Here is a 13,731-nt window from a genome sequence, read left to right on the forward strand (position 1 = left end):
AATTAAGAGCCGTGTTCCTCTGCTTTTGTACGAAAGGCATGGAATGTAACTGCTGTAGCGTATAAGGCGGAATGGACAATTCAATACAACCAGAATGTAAATGCTGCATCGTTTACTACCGGAAACAGACTTCTAAAAGACCTTATTTGAAGCTTTTGATAGACATATTAGCATGTATTTTACCTTGTAGCAGTTTCACAGTGACTCTTTCAGCTGAGAGCTCTCGTATAAAACTGCTGCTGCTGTTTTCCATTTCTAACAACCCAGCTTTTATTCAGTCAAGGGTATATCTAGAACTTCCAGAAGGCCTAGAGTAACATTTTTTCCTCAAAAAATTGGTCCAGTTTGCATCAATGTCCCTATATTTACTGAATAATAAGCCTTAGTAGATAATAAGCCTGGAATTTTAAGATGTTCTCTTCAGTTCCTGAAGTCCTAACCAATAGGAGACCTCGCTTAGCTACATCTACCTAGATCCCATAGAGAAAACCAATTCCCAATTGGCCAGTTGTCCACTCGGAATTTCAAGAATTTAACCTTTTTGTTTTCATCTCAAGTTTAACAAATAAGCAAGAGAAGTACTATAATAGTTGCAGAGTTTAAATAAAAACAAGATTCTTTTGAATAATAATTAACCAAAAATTACAGTCGTTTTTTACTTTCCAGAAATCATAAGGGCTTCTCTGAAGGCCTAGAAGGCCCTGAGGGCTCCCCTCTGGATAAATCACAGTACTAGTTGCATGTTCTATGCTACATTTTATGTTGCGGGTATGGTAGGGCTCTTAACTCCAGTCCTGACTGCTAACAGACCTGTATGACAGTGATATACATTATTATGTAGACACTTTATATTGTACCTCTTCTTAAAAAATGGCATTTTAGAACATTATTTTAATTTTTATTTAGTAAAAATCTCATAAATCATGATAAAATGTAATTATTGTGATTTTTTTTTAATTACCGGCACTTGTGCCTATTTATTACTACACAGTTAAAGCATTTCCTATCCATGGAACGTTGTTTACAGGCTCTCTATCACGAGTTTGAGAATTACTGACCCATGACATACTGAAAATGTCTGTGATATAGTTAACAACAATATTAAGAACAACATACTATTGTACCATCTATCCTTACTCACCGTACTTTTGGAAGATCTCCGGGTGTCTCAATGGCAGCTCGATCGTCTCCCTGATCACCTGGAGCTGAGCGCTCAATCCTCCTATCATACTGTATGTGACCTTTGCCCGCTCCTGACCCTCATCCTCGGTTGCCTGAGCCTGCGTGTGGCTGAAACTCAGCCTGGTAGAGCAGCAGACAGCATAAAAATTGTCACTTCCAGAACGGACAGCAGAGGGCGGCAGATCCAACACACTAGAATTAGAGAGCAGCTGGATCTCCATCTCGCTCTTCTCTACTCCCACAGATTGATCTGGCATGGAGGGCAAGGGGCTGTCTGGCAGTGACCGGACACTAAGAGACGTCTCGTTCAGTTTAAAAGGAGTAGTTGGAGGGTGAGAAGTCAGAGACGAAGAGTCAAGAGGTCGGCTCGGTGTGCTGGCCAATGGACTGGGCGACAAGTGGTTTAGGGTCAACTGACCCAGCTGCAGAGACAGATCCAGAGGAGTGGTGTCCAGCACAGACGGCTGGCAGGGGTCAGAAAGAGGGGAGAGAGGCAAGAGGGTGACCCCGTCTACACCCTTCACAGAGTCCACTCTGATATGACACTTACGTCCAAAGTAAGACACGGAGAGAGAACTGCCAGGAAGAAGAATTCTGCCATCTGAAAGAGAAAGAGAGAGAGAAAGAGAGAGAGAGAGAGAGAGAGAGAGAGAGAGAGAGAGAGAGAGAGAGAGAGATGATGAATGATGAATCAGCCTCAGTGTGTGAAATCAAGTGCCAGCATACCAGTATCTCATTTACATATCTTCATATTACTACATATTAAATACTACACATTAAAGTATTCAGCAGGTCCTGAGCCAATGGCTGTGCTCGTAGGCAGAGGTTGAGGCCAAACAGAGACCCCTAAAATATTGCTAGACAGTCGCTATGGCATTCCAGGTAGTTGCTAAGGTGTTGCTCGGCTGTTGCAATAGTACCCAGATAGCTGCTAAGATGTTGCTAGGCCACTGCAGCGGCAGCCAAGGTGGTTGTTAAGTGGCTGCTAGGCTATTGCTATAGTATCCCAGGTAGTTGCTAAGCTGTTACTAGGGCACCCCTGCGGTAGCCAAGGTCGTTGCTAAGGTGTTACAAGGCTGTTGCTATAGTATCCCAGGTAGTTGCTAAGGTGTTGCTTGGCCACTGCTACGACTATGAAATATGCTATGAAATCCTTCCTGCTGCCAATGTAGCCACTGATGTGGAGGGTAATAAATACAAACGTGTTGTCCATCTTCCCAGTCGTATCAGTCTACCCTCACATTCTTGAAAGTTTTTGAAAGTTTTTCCCACATTCAAGAACCATCATCAGAAAAGGATTTTTGTAGTTTTTAACCCAGAAAATCTCACTCTAGAGACAACTGGGGCACCACTGCCAGAAGCAAGTAGGAATCTTTACAACAGATGTGACTGTTAGATTTTTAATTTTGGTCAATGTGCCCCTTTAAACACAGGCCTTACACATACAATTCAGCTCAAGAAGAGATTAGTAGGAAATGCTTGACTGTTAAATCAGGGAAAACAGGACTGTGTGCTTACCTAATGATCGTAAGAGGAAGCTGCTGAACTCTTCTGTACTGAGAGTCTCATCTTCCTTTCTGCAGTCAGAATAAAGGAGTCAATAAGCCATCCGATTTAAATGAGAACACGCACAGCAGCAATTTCACCTCCAGATGGCGCCACTCCCTCAACACACTCATAGCAATTAAGAGTCCTATATATACTTACAGGCCACTTTATTACAACCCCCTACCTGTTAGTTTCGCTTCACAGATGTACAGTTTTACAAACAACCAGCCAACAGAAGCTCTGCGATCTGAAACTGACCACTGATGAAGGGCTGGACAGTGTAGTCCATCTGTTCGACTAGCGTCTCAAACTGTGCACAAACAAGGCAAATCTTTCTAGCAAAGTAGATGGGGTGTGTGTAGTTTTTAGTAGTCTTTACTGTGATTTCAGAAAATGTGCTTTTTGTTTTGATCCCAGTCCGACCCCTTGTTTGGTTACTCCGCTCATGATTGTTCCCACCTGTGTCTTGTGATCCCATGTTAGCCCTTGTGTATTTAAGCTCTGTGTTTGCCCTGGTCTGTGTTGGTCTTTGTACTGTTTGATTGTGCTGGTTGTTTTATGTTTATGCTATTTGGAGTTCTGTGCTCAATTTTGTCACGTCTATCCCTCCTGCTCTTGAAACTGGAAACTGAACCGTTTTTGACCATGACCCTGGATTTGCCCATAATAAAAGTCACTCGTCTCTGCACGTGCGTCCGCCTCATCACTCCCCAACATTACATATATAGGGATATAAAGGATAGGTTCTATTTGTTTTGTCCATCTGAATTCACATGAGCCAAATTATTCAGTAATAATATTGCATGAAATAAATGCAATTTTTTTTTTATTTTAATTTACTTTTTTTTTTTAAAGTTCCCCTCAAATTAACAGTAAATGTGTTTTATGATCACACATATTGCTATATGCTTACAATTTACTGCTGAAAGCCAAAAATCTTAGACGTTCTTTGTATTTTTTTATAAAAGTATTTTTTACAGAGTAGATCACTGAAGAGACTAAGGAGATCTGTTTATAGCCCAGATTTGTGGAACAATGGGTCGACTTTCAGCTTCAGTTCAGCTTGTTTTATTATAAGGGTTTAAAATGACATCACCATCTATTTGACTGGAAAGAAGGCAGTTACAGCCTCATAGGACACCCACCTTTTGAAAGTAGCTTACGAAATACGAAAGTTATGAAGAATATGACGAAGTGCGTTTTGGAACCACAATTCTAATACATCTGACCCAGCCAGTCAGGGACTTTGGGAAGAAGCTGCAGCAGGTGCGGCAAACTGTGATTGGAACCAGGCTCGGAAGGAAGCTAGCTCTCCAGGACCGGGGTTGAAATCAACTGCCTTAGATATTTGCAAAGAGTACGCTATGAATTATTTAAACTCAAGGCATTAATCAAGATAGTAATGAGCTCAATATATACAACACCATGATGTATAGGGCACTTTCTACTGGGAGCCTGTGAAAAAATTCCTTTTTTTCCCCAAATATCTTTTAGATTTTTTGTTTAAAGCTGAAAGCTTTAGATTTGTTATGAGTAACTGTTAAAAAAAAGTTTTGGCATATTTTATATATGTTAAACACAGCGAATAAATAGAAAATGTACACTACAATTTGCATATTTTCACATAGAAAAATGGGAAAATGTAATTTGACTGATGTGTTTAAACTTTTACATACGACTGTAATTAATCTAGTAATAAAAAATGGAATTGCATATGCAACATTCCCATTGTAATGCACAGATCTGATTGGCTGAATAGCATCACCTGTGATATTTACACCGCATGTGATTGGTCTGTGTGTTTCCCAGGCCGCTAAACCGGTACCGTAAAGGCTAGGAAAGTTATGGTGTTTAAAATAGTACCACCCCGTCAAAATGAACTAATTCTCCATAGTTTATCGGTCCAGGTCCGCATAGGACAGCGTCTGGGTCCGGACTCAGACCGTGGTCCACCTATTAATGACCTCTGATGTACAATATTAATTCACTCAACATGTTTCATTCAGTTTAAGTTCAGTTATGTTCATGAGTGGGAATCCTAATGTCTTGCTTAATGTTACTAGGGGGTGGGCATTTACCACAGTAACTCATTGAGCCGTCACTGGACACAGGCCTAACAGAAGTAATACATACATAAGCAGTTAGGCTAACTGAGTGCTGCTTCACACTGCCAAAATGGATGCATTTTCCCACAGCTCAATGTGCACAATGCCTTCATTCATGCAGTCACTCTGACTCCCTCAAGTCCCCGCCGTTCCTCCTCCCGTCCACTATTCGGAACCAGTGATAAAATAACTACTGAAGTGATAAAGGCTTAGTAGTGGTGACTGTGGGATTTTACCCCAGGGAAAGCTGGAGCTCCTCTGCCTGCAGGATGGCCCCCGTGACAGGCTGTAGTTTAACTGTGGCTCCGCTCTTCACCCTCAGGCTGCTCTGAGTGTCAGGCATCAGGCCCACTCTCCTCCCGGGGAACTGAGCTGCAGGCCATGCCACACACACCTACACACACACAGAGAAACGAATAGTGAGTTTACTGTATGTAGTGTGCAGCGTTCCAATCTTTCTTTATCCCGTAAAATTAAACAGGCTGTTTCTGTCACTGTGCCACTGAAACTGATAAAAGATGAATGGGATCTGTTTTGACTGCTTTGCCATGTATTGTGCTTTATCCAAAACACTGCTGTAGGCTGAGTTGGCAGATGTATGGAAATGTGATGGTCTTCCTTTAAAGCCTCCTTTTAAGTTTATTTCATAAAGGGAAGACGTTCTGTGTGTGAAAGGCTGCAGCACGGCTTTATCAGTTGAACAAGCATAACAAAAGCGCTAGCGCTGCGAAAGAATTTTCTAAAGCCATGCAACATATCAGGGCTGAATCAGCCTTGATACGACCAACGTTAGACAGTAAAAGAAGCTGCATTAAAAGAAAACAGACCAGGAGTCAAATATAATTATGACTATGCATCTTAAATCTGCAGATTATCTTTGTACACACCCAACTAAACGGACAACTGCGACAGCAATCAATCAATCAACAATCGACACTATTCTTCAACTCAAGCCTAACGGACAAGCTTGTACAGAAGACACACGTCAATGTGCCAGTTAGCCAATCAAATGCGAAGAAACAGTAAATGTCAACAGTGCCATCTGTGAAGAATAGCTGCCATTATCAGCAATTCCAGACGGTAATTATATTGTAATAACATTATAATCAGTGAAAAAAATACTAGCTACAGGGCAAGGCTCTGCAGCGTTCACATGCAGTATTTTGTAAGTGAATTTGGACCATAGCAATACTACTAATTTACATATCATCCAAGCATTAGCGATTATTACTGTATCTGTACATGCATCATTTACATTTACGGCATTTGGCTGACGCTCTTATCCAGAGCGACTTACAATTTGATCTTTATTTTTACACAGGTAGGCCAAGGTGGTGTTAGGAGTCTTGCCCAAGGACTCTTATTGGTATAGTGTAGGGTGTTTTACCCAGGTGGGGATTGAACCCCAGTCTGCAGTGTAGAAGGCAGAGGTGTTAACCACTACACTATCCCAACCACTATCCCAACCACACAATCAATATTGTCATTATAATGCTGTGTTTTAATTTTTCATGGGACGACACTATAGAAATGAAACTTGGATGTAACAAAGTACTCAGAGTACAGCTTGTGCAACAGTATAGCTTTAATAACTCAATACACAGCCATTAATGTCTAAATAGATGGCAACACAACTGAGTACACCTCACAATGAACAAATTGTGCCCAATTGTGTCCTTGTCCCTCCCTGGTGTCATGTGAATTGTTAGAGGTACAAGGTTCCAGGTGTGAATGGGGATCAGGGCTGTTAAATTTGATGTTTTGGGTACAATTCGCTCATACTGGCCACTGGATATTCAACATGGCACCTCATGGCAAAGAACTCTCTCAGGATGTGAGAAAGAGAATTGTAGTTCTCCACAAAGATGGCCTAGTCTATAAGAAGATTGCCAACACCCTGAAACTGAGCTATAGCACCATAGCCAAGGTCATACAGCAGTTTTCAAGGACAAGTTCTACTCCAAAGAGGCCTCGCCAGGGTCGACCAAAGACGTTGAGTCCATGTGTTCAGCATCATATCCAGAGGTTTGCTTCAAAAAATAGATCCATGAGTGCTGCCAGCATTGCTGCAGAGGTTGAAGAAGTAGGAGGTCTGCCGGTCAGTGGTCAGACCATATGCTGCACAATGTATCAGCTTGGTCTGCATTGCCGGTTTCCCAGAAGGAAGCCTCTTTTGAAGCTGACACACAAAAAAGCCTGGAAACAATATGCTGAGAACAAGCCATCCAAGAACACCTCAGTGTCAAAAATGTTAAAAACATTTGTGGAAAAAATGGGTCACTCTCAGGAGCTCAGAGCTCAGTGAATTCCAGTGTGGTACCGTGATAGGATGCCACCTGTGCAACAAGTCCAGTCGTGGAATTTCCTCGCTACTAAATATTCCACAGTCAACTGTCAGTGGTATTATAACAAAATGGAAGTAATTGGGAACGACAGCTACTCAGCCACAAATTGGTAGGCCAAGTAAAATGACAGAGCAGGGTCAGCGGATGCTAAGGTCGCCAAATTTCTGCAGAGTCAATCACTACAGACCTCCAAACTTCACGTGGCCTTCAGATTAGCTCAAGAACAGCATAGAGAGCTTCATGGAATTAGTTTCCATGGCCGAGGAGCTGCATCCTTACATCACCAACCGCAATGCATAGCATCGAATGCAGTGCTGTAAAGCCACTGTAAAGGACTCTAGAGCAGTGGAGACGTGTTCTCTGGAGTGACAAATCACACTTCTCCATCTAGCAATCTGATGGATGAGTCTGGGTTTGGCGGTTGCCAGGAGAACGGTTTTTGTCTGACTGCATTGTGTCAAGTGTAAAGTTTGGTGGAGGGGGATTATGGTGTGAGGTTGTTTTTCAAGAATTGGGTTCGGCCCCTTAGTTCCAGTGAAAGGAACTCAATGCCTCAGCACCAAGAGATTTTGGACAATTTCATGCTCCCAACTTTGTGTGAACAGTTTGGCCCCTTCCTGTTCCAACATGACTGCGCACCAGTTCACAAAGCAAGGTCCATAAAGACATGGATGAGTGAATTTGGTGTGGATGAACTGAACTGGCCTGCACAGAGTCCTGATCTCAACGTGATAGAACACCTTCGGAATGAATTAGAGCGGAGACTGCGAGCCAGGCCTTCTCGTCAAACAACAGTGTCTGACCTCACAAAAGCACTTCTGGAGGAAACGTCAATAATTCCCATAAACACACTCCTAACCCTTATGGAAAGCCTTCTCAAAAGAGTTGAAGCTGTTATAGCTGCAAAGAATGGGTCAACATCATATTAAACCCTATGGATTAAGAATGGGATGTCAAGTTTATATGTGTGTGAAGACAGATGAGTGAATACTTTTGGCAATATGTATATATATACACTTAAGGATCAGGTATCAGTATCACAGAAGAGAAAAGAGTATCGGTGCATCCCTAATTATACATGTTCACCTGTATACCCTCATGTATACCTCCACTGCTCTTACAGCTTCTTGTTCTTACGGCTTCAGAAGCTGCAACTCTGCCAATCTCCAGTAAAGGCATCCCTAATTCTAGGTTGCTTTCTGTTTCGATTTGCATCTGACAGAATCTCTGTAATCTGTACTATACCACTACAAACCAGCACAGACGCACCTCCTGCTGTCCTGTCATGCTGGTGATGAGGACAGGTCGTCCGATGCAGGCGTTCACACTCTTCATTGTGTTTAAACTCAGCTGGGCCAGATAGGGCCTGCATCGTTTTGGAGCCTTCTCTTCAGCTGTGTAAAAACAAGTAAACAGTCAAAACATATATATCCCAAACACACAAAAAAGTACAAATAAACTACAAAGTGTTGATGGGTATTGATAGACTGATAGCCTAAACCAATAAGATGTAAACAAAGTCATCCGGAGTGGTCTGATGTGAACAGTGCTGCACTGCAGATGTCTATAATGCAAATATAGCCATTTAGGTTAAGATCCAAAATCACCAGTGAACCTACATGTGTCTTCTGAGTTTGTTGGAAATAATACAACAGTGATAAACCTGCCAAAATTGTTTATTTGTTGTTGTTTTTTTGAGAACTATTTTGTCTTTCAACATGCGGTATGCATGTAAAACTCCAGGCTAACAACAGATTTTAAAACAGGTTTTTTGGGCCAAACCCAAAACCCTCTCAGAACTATCGCTAAACAATGTTTCAGGGATCAGAGAAAATATCCACAACCGCTTCATGTAAATAACTTTGTTTGTGAGAGCTGTTATAGGATGCTTAAGACGTCTGGTTCCCATCACCACCACTGTCAGCAACTCTGAGCTGGTAAGTTTCTCTAAAACAGAACATTTCACACCAAACCACTCTGAATGACTTTGTTTACATCTTAAAAGAGAATGCCATTTGTTGTTCCAAAGTTAAGTGACCCTTATTAGTCCCATAACGGGGAATCCACCTCCGCATTTAACCCATCCATGCAGTGAATCACAACATTCACACTAGTGAACAAACCCCTATCTGCGTGGGGTTTGCATGTTCTACCCACGTCTACGTGACTCTCCTCCGGGTGCTCCAGTTTCCTCCCACAGTGCAAAGACAGCCAGGCCAACTGGACACTAAGTCTATGTCTGTGTGTCCGCCCTGTGATGGACTAGCGACCTGTCCAGAGTGTTTCCTGCCTTCTGCCCTGCGATCGCTGGCATAGGCTCCAGCATCCCCGTGACCCAGGAGGATAAGCAGCTTAGAAGATTTCCTATCCTTGTTTTTATGTTCATTCTCAAGTGAAACACTCAGTGTACATCATTTACTGTAAAAGCAGCTCAAGCTGCATTTCTTCTATGAAAAGTGCTACACAAATAAAGTTCATTCTTGTTATAACTACTCTAACTTGGTAAGTTTCTCTAGAACAGAGCACTTCAAATCAACCCACTTTGACTTTGTTTCCATCTTAAGCATTTTGTAACGGTGCAACCTCCAAAAGAAGAGGCACCGGGATTTACGTACGGCCAAGTTGGCGCTAAGGCGTGGGTGTGGATACGAGGAGGCGAGACTCCAAGTTCATGTGCTTATTTTATTACACACAAAAACAAAAGAAAAACTGAATCAAACAGAAATAAAACGAAAGATAAACTTGAGGCTTCGCTGCAAGGCTAATCCTCATCACACAGGTTATTCCCTAGCTGTTACAAGCAGCTAACAGCATCACACCGGGATTACACCACTCCTCCCACAGGTAGCTGAGAAGACCTAGCTGAAAGAACACTGAGCGTTCTTATCGTCGAAGCCCCGCCCCGACTAAACTAATAACTTGCTTGAAGGGACGATGTCCCAGGGCTCTAATTTACATACACACACAAACATATATACACACCCCTCTATACAGCTACTGACTAGTGTGACTAATATATACATATTACCGGTAAGTATTCATTAATTAACTAATTAATTCCTTTGCAGGTTTTCCCCCTTTAGAACACTGAGGCCCCTCTCCCTCCCTGAAGGTGGATCCGCCCAACAGGGACAAGAAGCCTCCCATTTGCCCTCATCCCCTTCTACACAGGACATCAAGGTAGGTACATACAACATTACACAGTATTGTTCCTATTAATATCAGTGATGGGCATACACTGCACCATCACACATTTACTTATCTAGAAATTTTGAAAAAGTAGAGGATCCCCTCTTCAATGGTTTAACTCACCCCTCTAAGTGGAGTGCTTGTATTTAAAACAGCTATTGCCCTGTAGTTTGAAAGACTACATCGGACACCACTCAGGGACAGAAAGAATAGCAGTAATGATGGCATCTCTAAGTCTGTCAACATCACTCTGGAAGCAATGATGCTGTCAGTCAGGTGACAAGGTGCTAAACACCAACTTACAGGCTGCTCAGTGTACTAACTAAAGCACAGCTCAGGGCCTGTTATTCAGCAGTATTAAACAGCGGTGGACAGTAATTAAGTAAATGTAATTCGTTACTGTACTTAAGTACTTTTTAAGTGTATCTGTACTTTACTGAAGTTTTTCCATTTTGGGCGACTTTTTAAATATCTCACTTTTTACTCCGCTACATTTTAAGAAATCAGTCGTTCCTTTTGGTTTTCATGTGTATAAAAATGTAACATGTCAAAACAAAAGAAACACAAAGCAAGAACACCAATCAGGGCACAGCGGTCACTTTGTACTGAGCTTGTTTTAACCTGATGGTCATACCGATCCAGTGCAAGCACACGGTTCAACATCAGTGCATCAGTGTAAAAATTTGGGAGCACATACGTCGACCTACATGATGAACTAACCTAACTTTGTGTAAATAGACCACAATATAGAAACACGTCCACATATGCAGTCGTGACTGGCGCGTTTCTTTTTTTCTGAATTCATACAAACACTTTCATTTTATAGCAAATTAGTTTGGGCTGGTTTATGTTTATGAACAGAGACCTACAGGTCAACACAGTAAAGGAAAACTTATTTGTGATTCTGAGTTTAAAGCCAGTTTTTATTCAACTTGTAACTAATTTACAAAGTAATCTTAAACTGAAACTTTGCTTGTGTGTAAAAGTGATTTCAGAGCCTGTTTACCTTCAGTGTTTTGTGCTGATGATCATTTTAATAGACGTCAGCGTCACTAATTAATGACGCTCTATTAAAAGACTGGTTTACCAAGAGAGACGCTGGAGGATTTTCACCTGAAATGAGTTACTGAAGCCAGAGCCTTGTTATAAAAATGATAAGAGGACATTAGAGCCATAATTACATTTACATTTATGGCATTTGGCTGACGCTCTTATCCAGAGAAACTTACAATTTGATCATTTTACACAGGTAGGCCAAGGTGGTGTTGGGAGTCTTGCCCAAGGACCCTTATTGGTACAGTGTAGGGTGCTTGCCCTGGTCGAGGACTGAACCCCAGTCTACAGTGTAGAAGGCAGAGGTGTTAACCACTACACTTCGTCCACCTCTGGTAATAAACACTAACTCACAGCCTCATTTCAAGAACTTCTTCACTTATAATCATTCAGAGAAACTCGTATTTCCCTCTCTGAACTCTGCCACTGTCTGTGTGTCTAGAAACCCCTCAGTGACAGTGACAGAAGCCCTCAGACTGACGGACAGACCGCTGGACTGGAAATAACGACTTCTTAGCGTACCTTTCTCTATGAACTCAGTCACAGAGACACAGTCTGCCTCTAAACCGTCTCCGTCTCCTGACTTCTCTTTACTGAGGTCGCTTTTTTCTCCGTCCTGTGTCTTCCTCCCTTTCGCTTTGCTTTTCTTTGAGGACATGTTGTCCTCTCGACACTGTGAATCCTAGCGTTTGGCTCTGAATTCAACTCTACGTTAAACTGACTGAGCTACATGTGAGCGCTTCTCCCTCATGCAGCTCCACCGCCACACAGCGCCGGGGTTAAAGGGAAACGCCGCCCACTTTTACCGTAAAAATCCACCAAAATAAACCTTTCAGAATAGAAGACCTTTATAAACGCCATCGGTTTGGAGCCTAATTTGCAATTCCGTTTTTTGCGTTTCATGGTCTCTGTAGTTTTTTATCACTTAAGCTTCATAATGCATTTGACGGTGCAGTATTTCAGCGGCTAAAGCAAAACTCAAGCACACAGTTAAACAATGTTAACATTTTGGCTGACGCTTTTATCCAGAGCGGCTTACAAGGTGATCAGTTTACACAGGTAGAAGAAGGTGGTGTTTGGAGTCTTGCCTAAGGACTCCTATTGGTATAGTGTTGGGTGTTTACCCAGGTGGGGCGTTGAACCCCAGTCTACAGCATTGAAGGCCGAGGTGTTACCCACTACACTACACGAACCACAATATGTGGCTTAAAAGTCTGATTTCACAATAAATGTACCATATATATGTATGCAGTTTTGAAGAGGAACCAAATGCATGGTATAGATGTGATGCTTTTATTATACAATATATTTGTAACTTTTGAGAGCTTGATTGATGAGGTTAGGGAACCAGCCTCCCTCTCTGGTTCGATCCCCAGAGCCAACAGCACATGACTGAGGTGTCCTTGAGCAAGACACCTAACCCCCAACTGCTCCCTGGGTGCTGCGGATTGGGCTCCCCACCGCTCCAGGCAAGTGTGCTCACTGTGTGTGTGTGTGTGTGTTCACTAGAGTGTATGTGGTGTTTCACTTCACGGATGGGTCAAATGCGGAGGTGAAATTTCCCCATTGTGGGACTAAAAAGGGTCACTTAAACTTAAACTTAAACTTAAACTTAATAGCCTTCTATACAGACAGTAAAAGGACAGTACAAATGCATAAAACACAAAACATTAAAACATTTTTTTTAAAAAGTACAGATACCTATACTTTTTGTGCATTGAATGCATTGCTGACACTATACTTTGATTACAGATGGGTTACAGCTGTGTAAGCAGTTTTATTTATAATATTACTTAAAATGATTTACTAATGACTCAGTATTCCTGTACTAATACTAATATTTATTATTACAAACTGAACTCTTCTTCAATGTCAATAAGTGGGCCCACTTGTTAGCAAGCATATACTGATCCACTGGCTTGGTAACCCAGATTGTTGTCCCGCATACAAAGTCTACAAACAATTGAAAGGAACAAATATTATTAGGCCTAAGATAAAATGATTTAGTTGAAAACATTGTTGCTGGCGTTATGTTAGATTGGTATAACTGGCTTTATTTATAATATTACTATTAAAATGATTTTCTAAACTAAGTCATAAAAGTAAATGAACGAAAGAAAGAAACGGAGGGAAAATAAGTCAATTGCACTGTGAGTGTAAAATGAGGGATAAAGCAACTCTGCTCGACCACCACTGGGCCACCAGCTTTACCATCAGCGGGCCAACAGCAGGCTGTCTGGGATGGGTTAGCAGTGGGGTAGCTTTTTGGCCCTCTTTGGCTATGTGGTCACACATAGTCTCTGGTTGTG

At 41.9% G+C, this 13,731-nt stretch overlaps 1 protein-coding gene across 2 annotated transcripts in view; it reads right to left on the minus strand.

Moving 5' to 3' along the window:
• spata5 (spermatogenesis associated 5) overlaps positions 1–12,195 on the minus strand; it is a 171,871-nt gene extending 159,676 nt beyond the window's left edge. For both annotated transcript variants that reach the window (XM_017709728.2, XM_017709729.2), the window contains exons 1-5: positions 11,945–12,195; positions 8,450–8,574; positions 5,072–5,229; positions 2,701–2,759; positions 1,142–1,783 (exon numbers count right to left, since the gene is read on the minus strand). In XM_017709728.2, the coding sequence (XP_017565217.1) occupies positions 1,142–1,783; positions 2,701–2,759; positions 5,072–5,229; positions 8,450–8,574; positions 11,945–12,080 (1,120 nt within the window). In that variant the 5' untranslated portion in view covers positions 12,081–12,195. The remainder of the gene's footprint in view (positions 1–1,141; positions 1,784–2,700; positions 2,760–5,071; positions 5,230–8,449; positions 8,575–11,944) is intronic.
• Positions 12,196–13,731: the final 1,536 nt, after the last annotated feature.

Source organism: Pygocentrus nattereri, chromosome 14, assembly GCF_015220715.1.
Source record: "Pygocentrus nattereri isolate fPygNat1 chromosome 14, fPygNat1.pri, whole genome shotgun sequence".
NCBI lineage: Eukaryota > Metazoa > Chordata > Actinopteri > Characiformes > Serrasalmidae > Pygocentrus > Pygocentrus nattereri.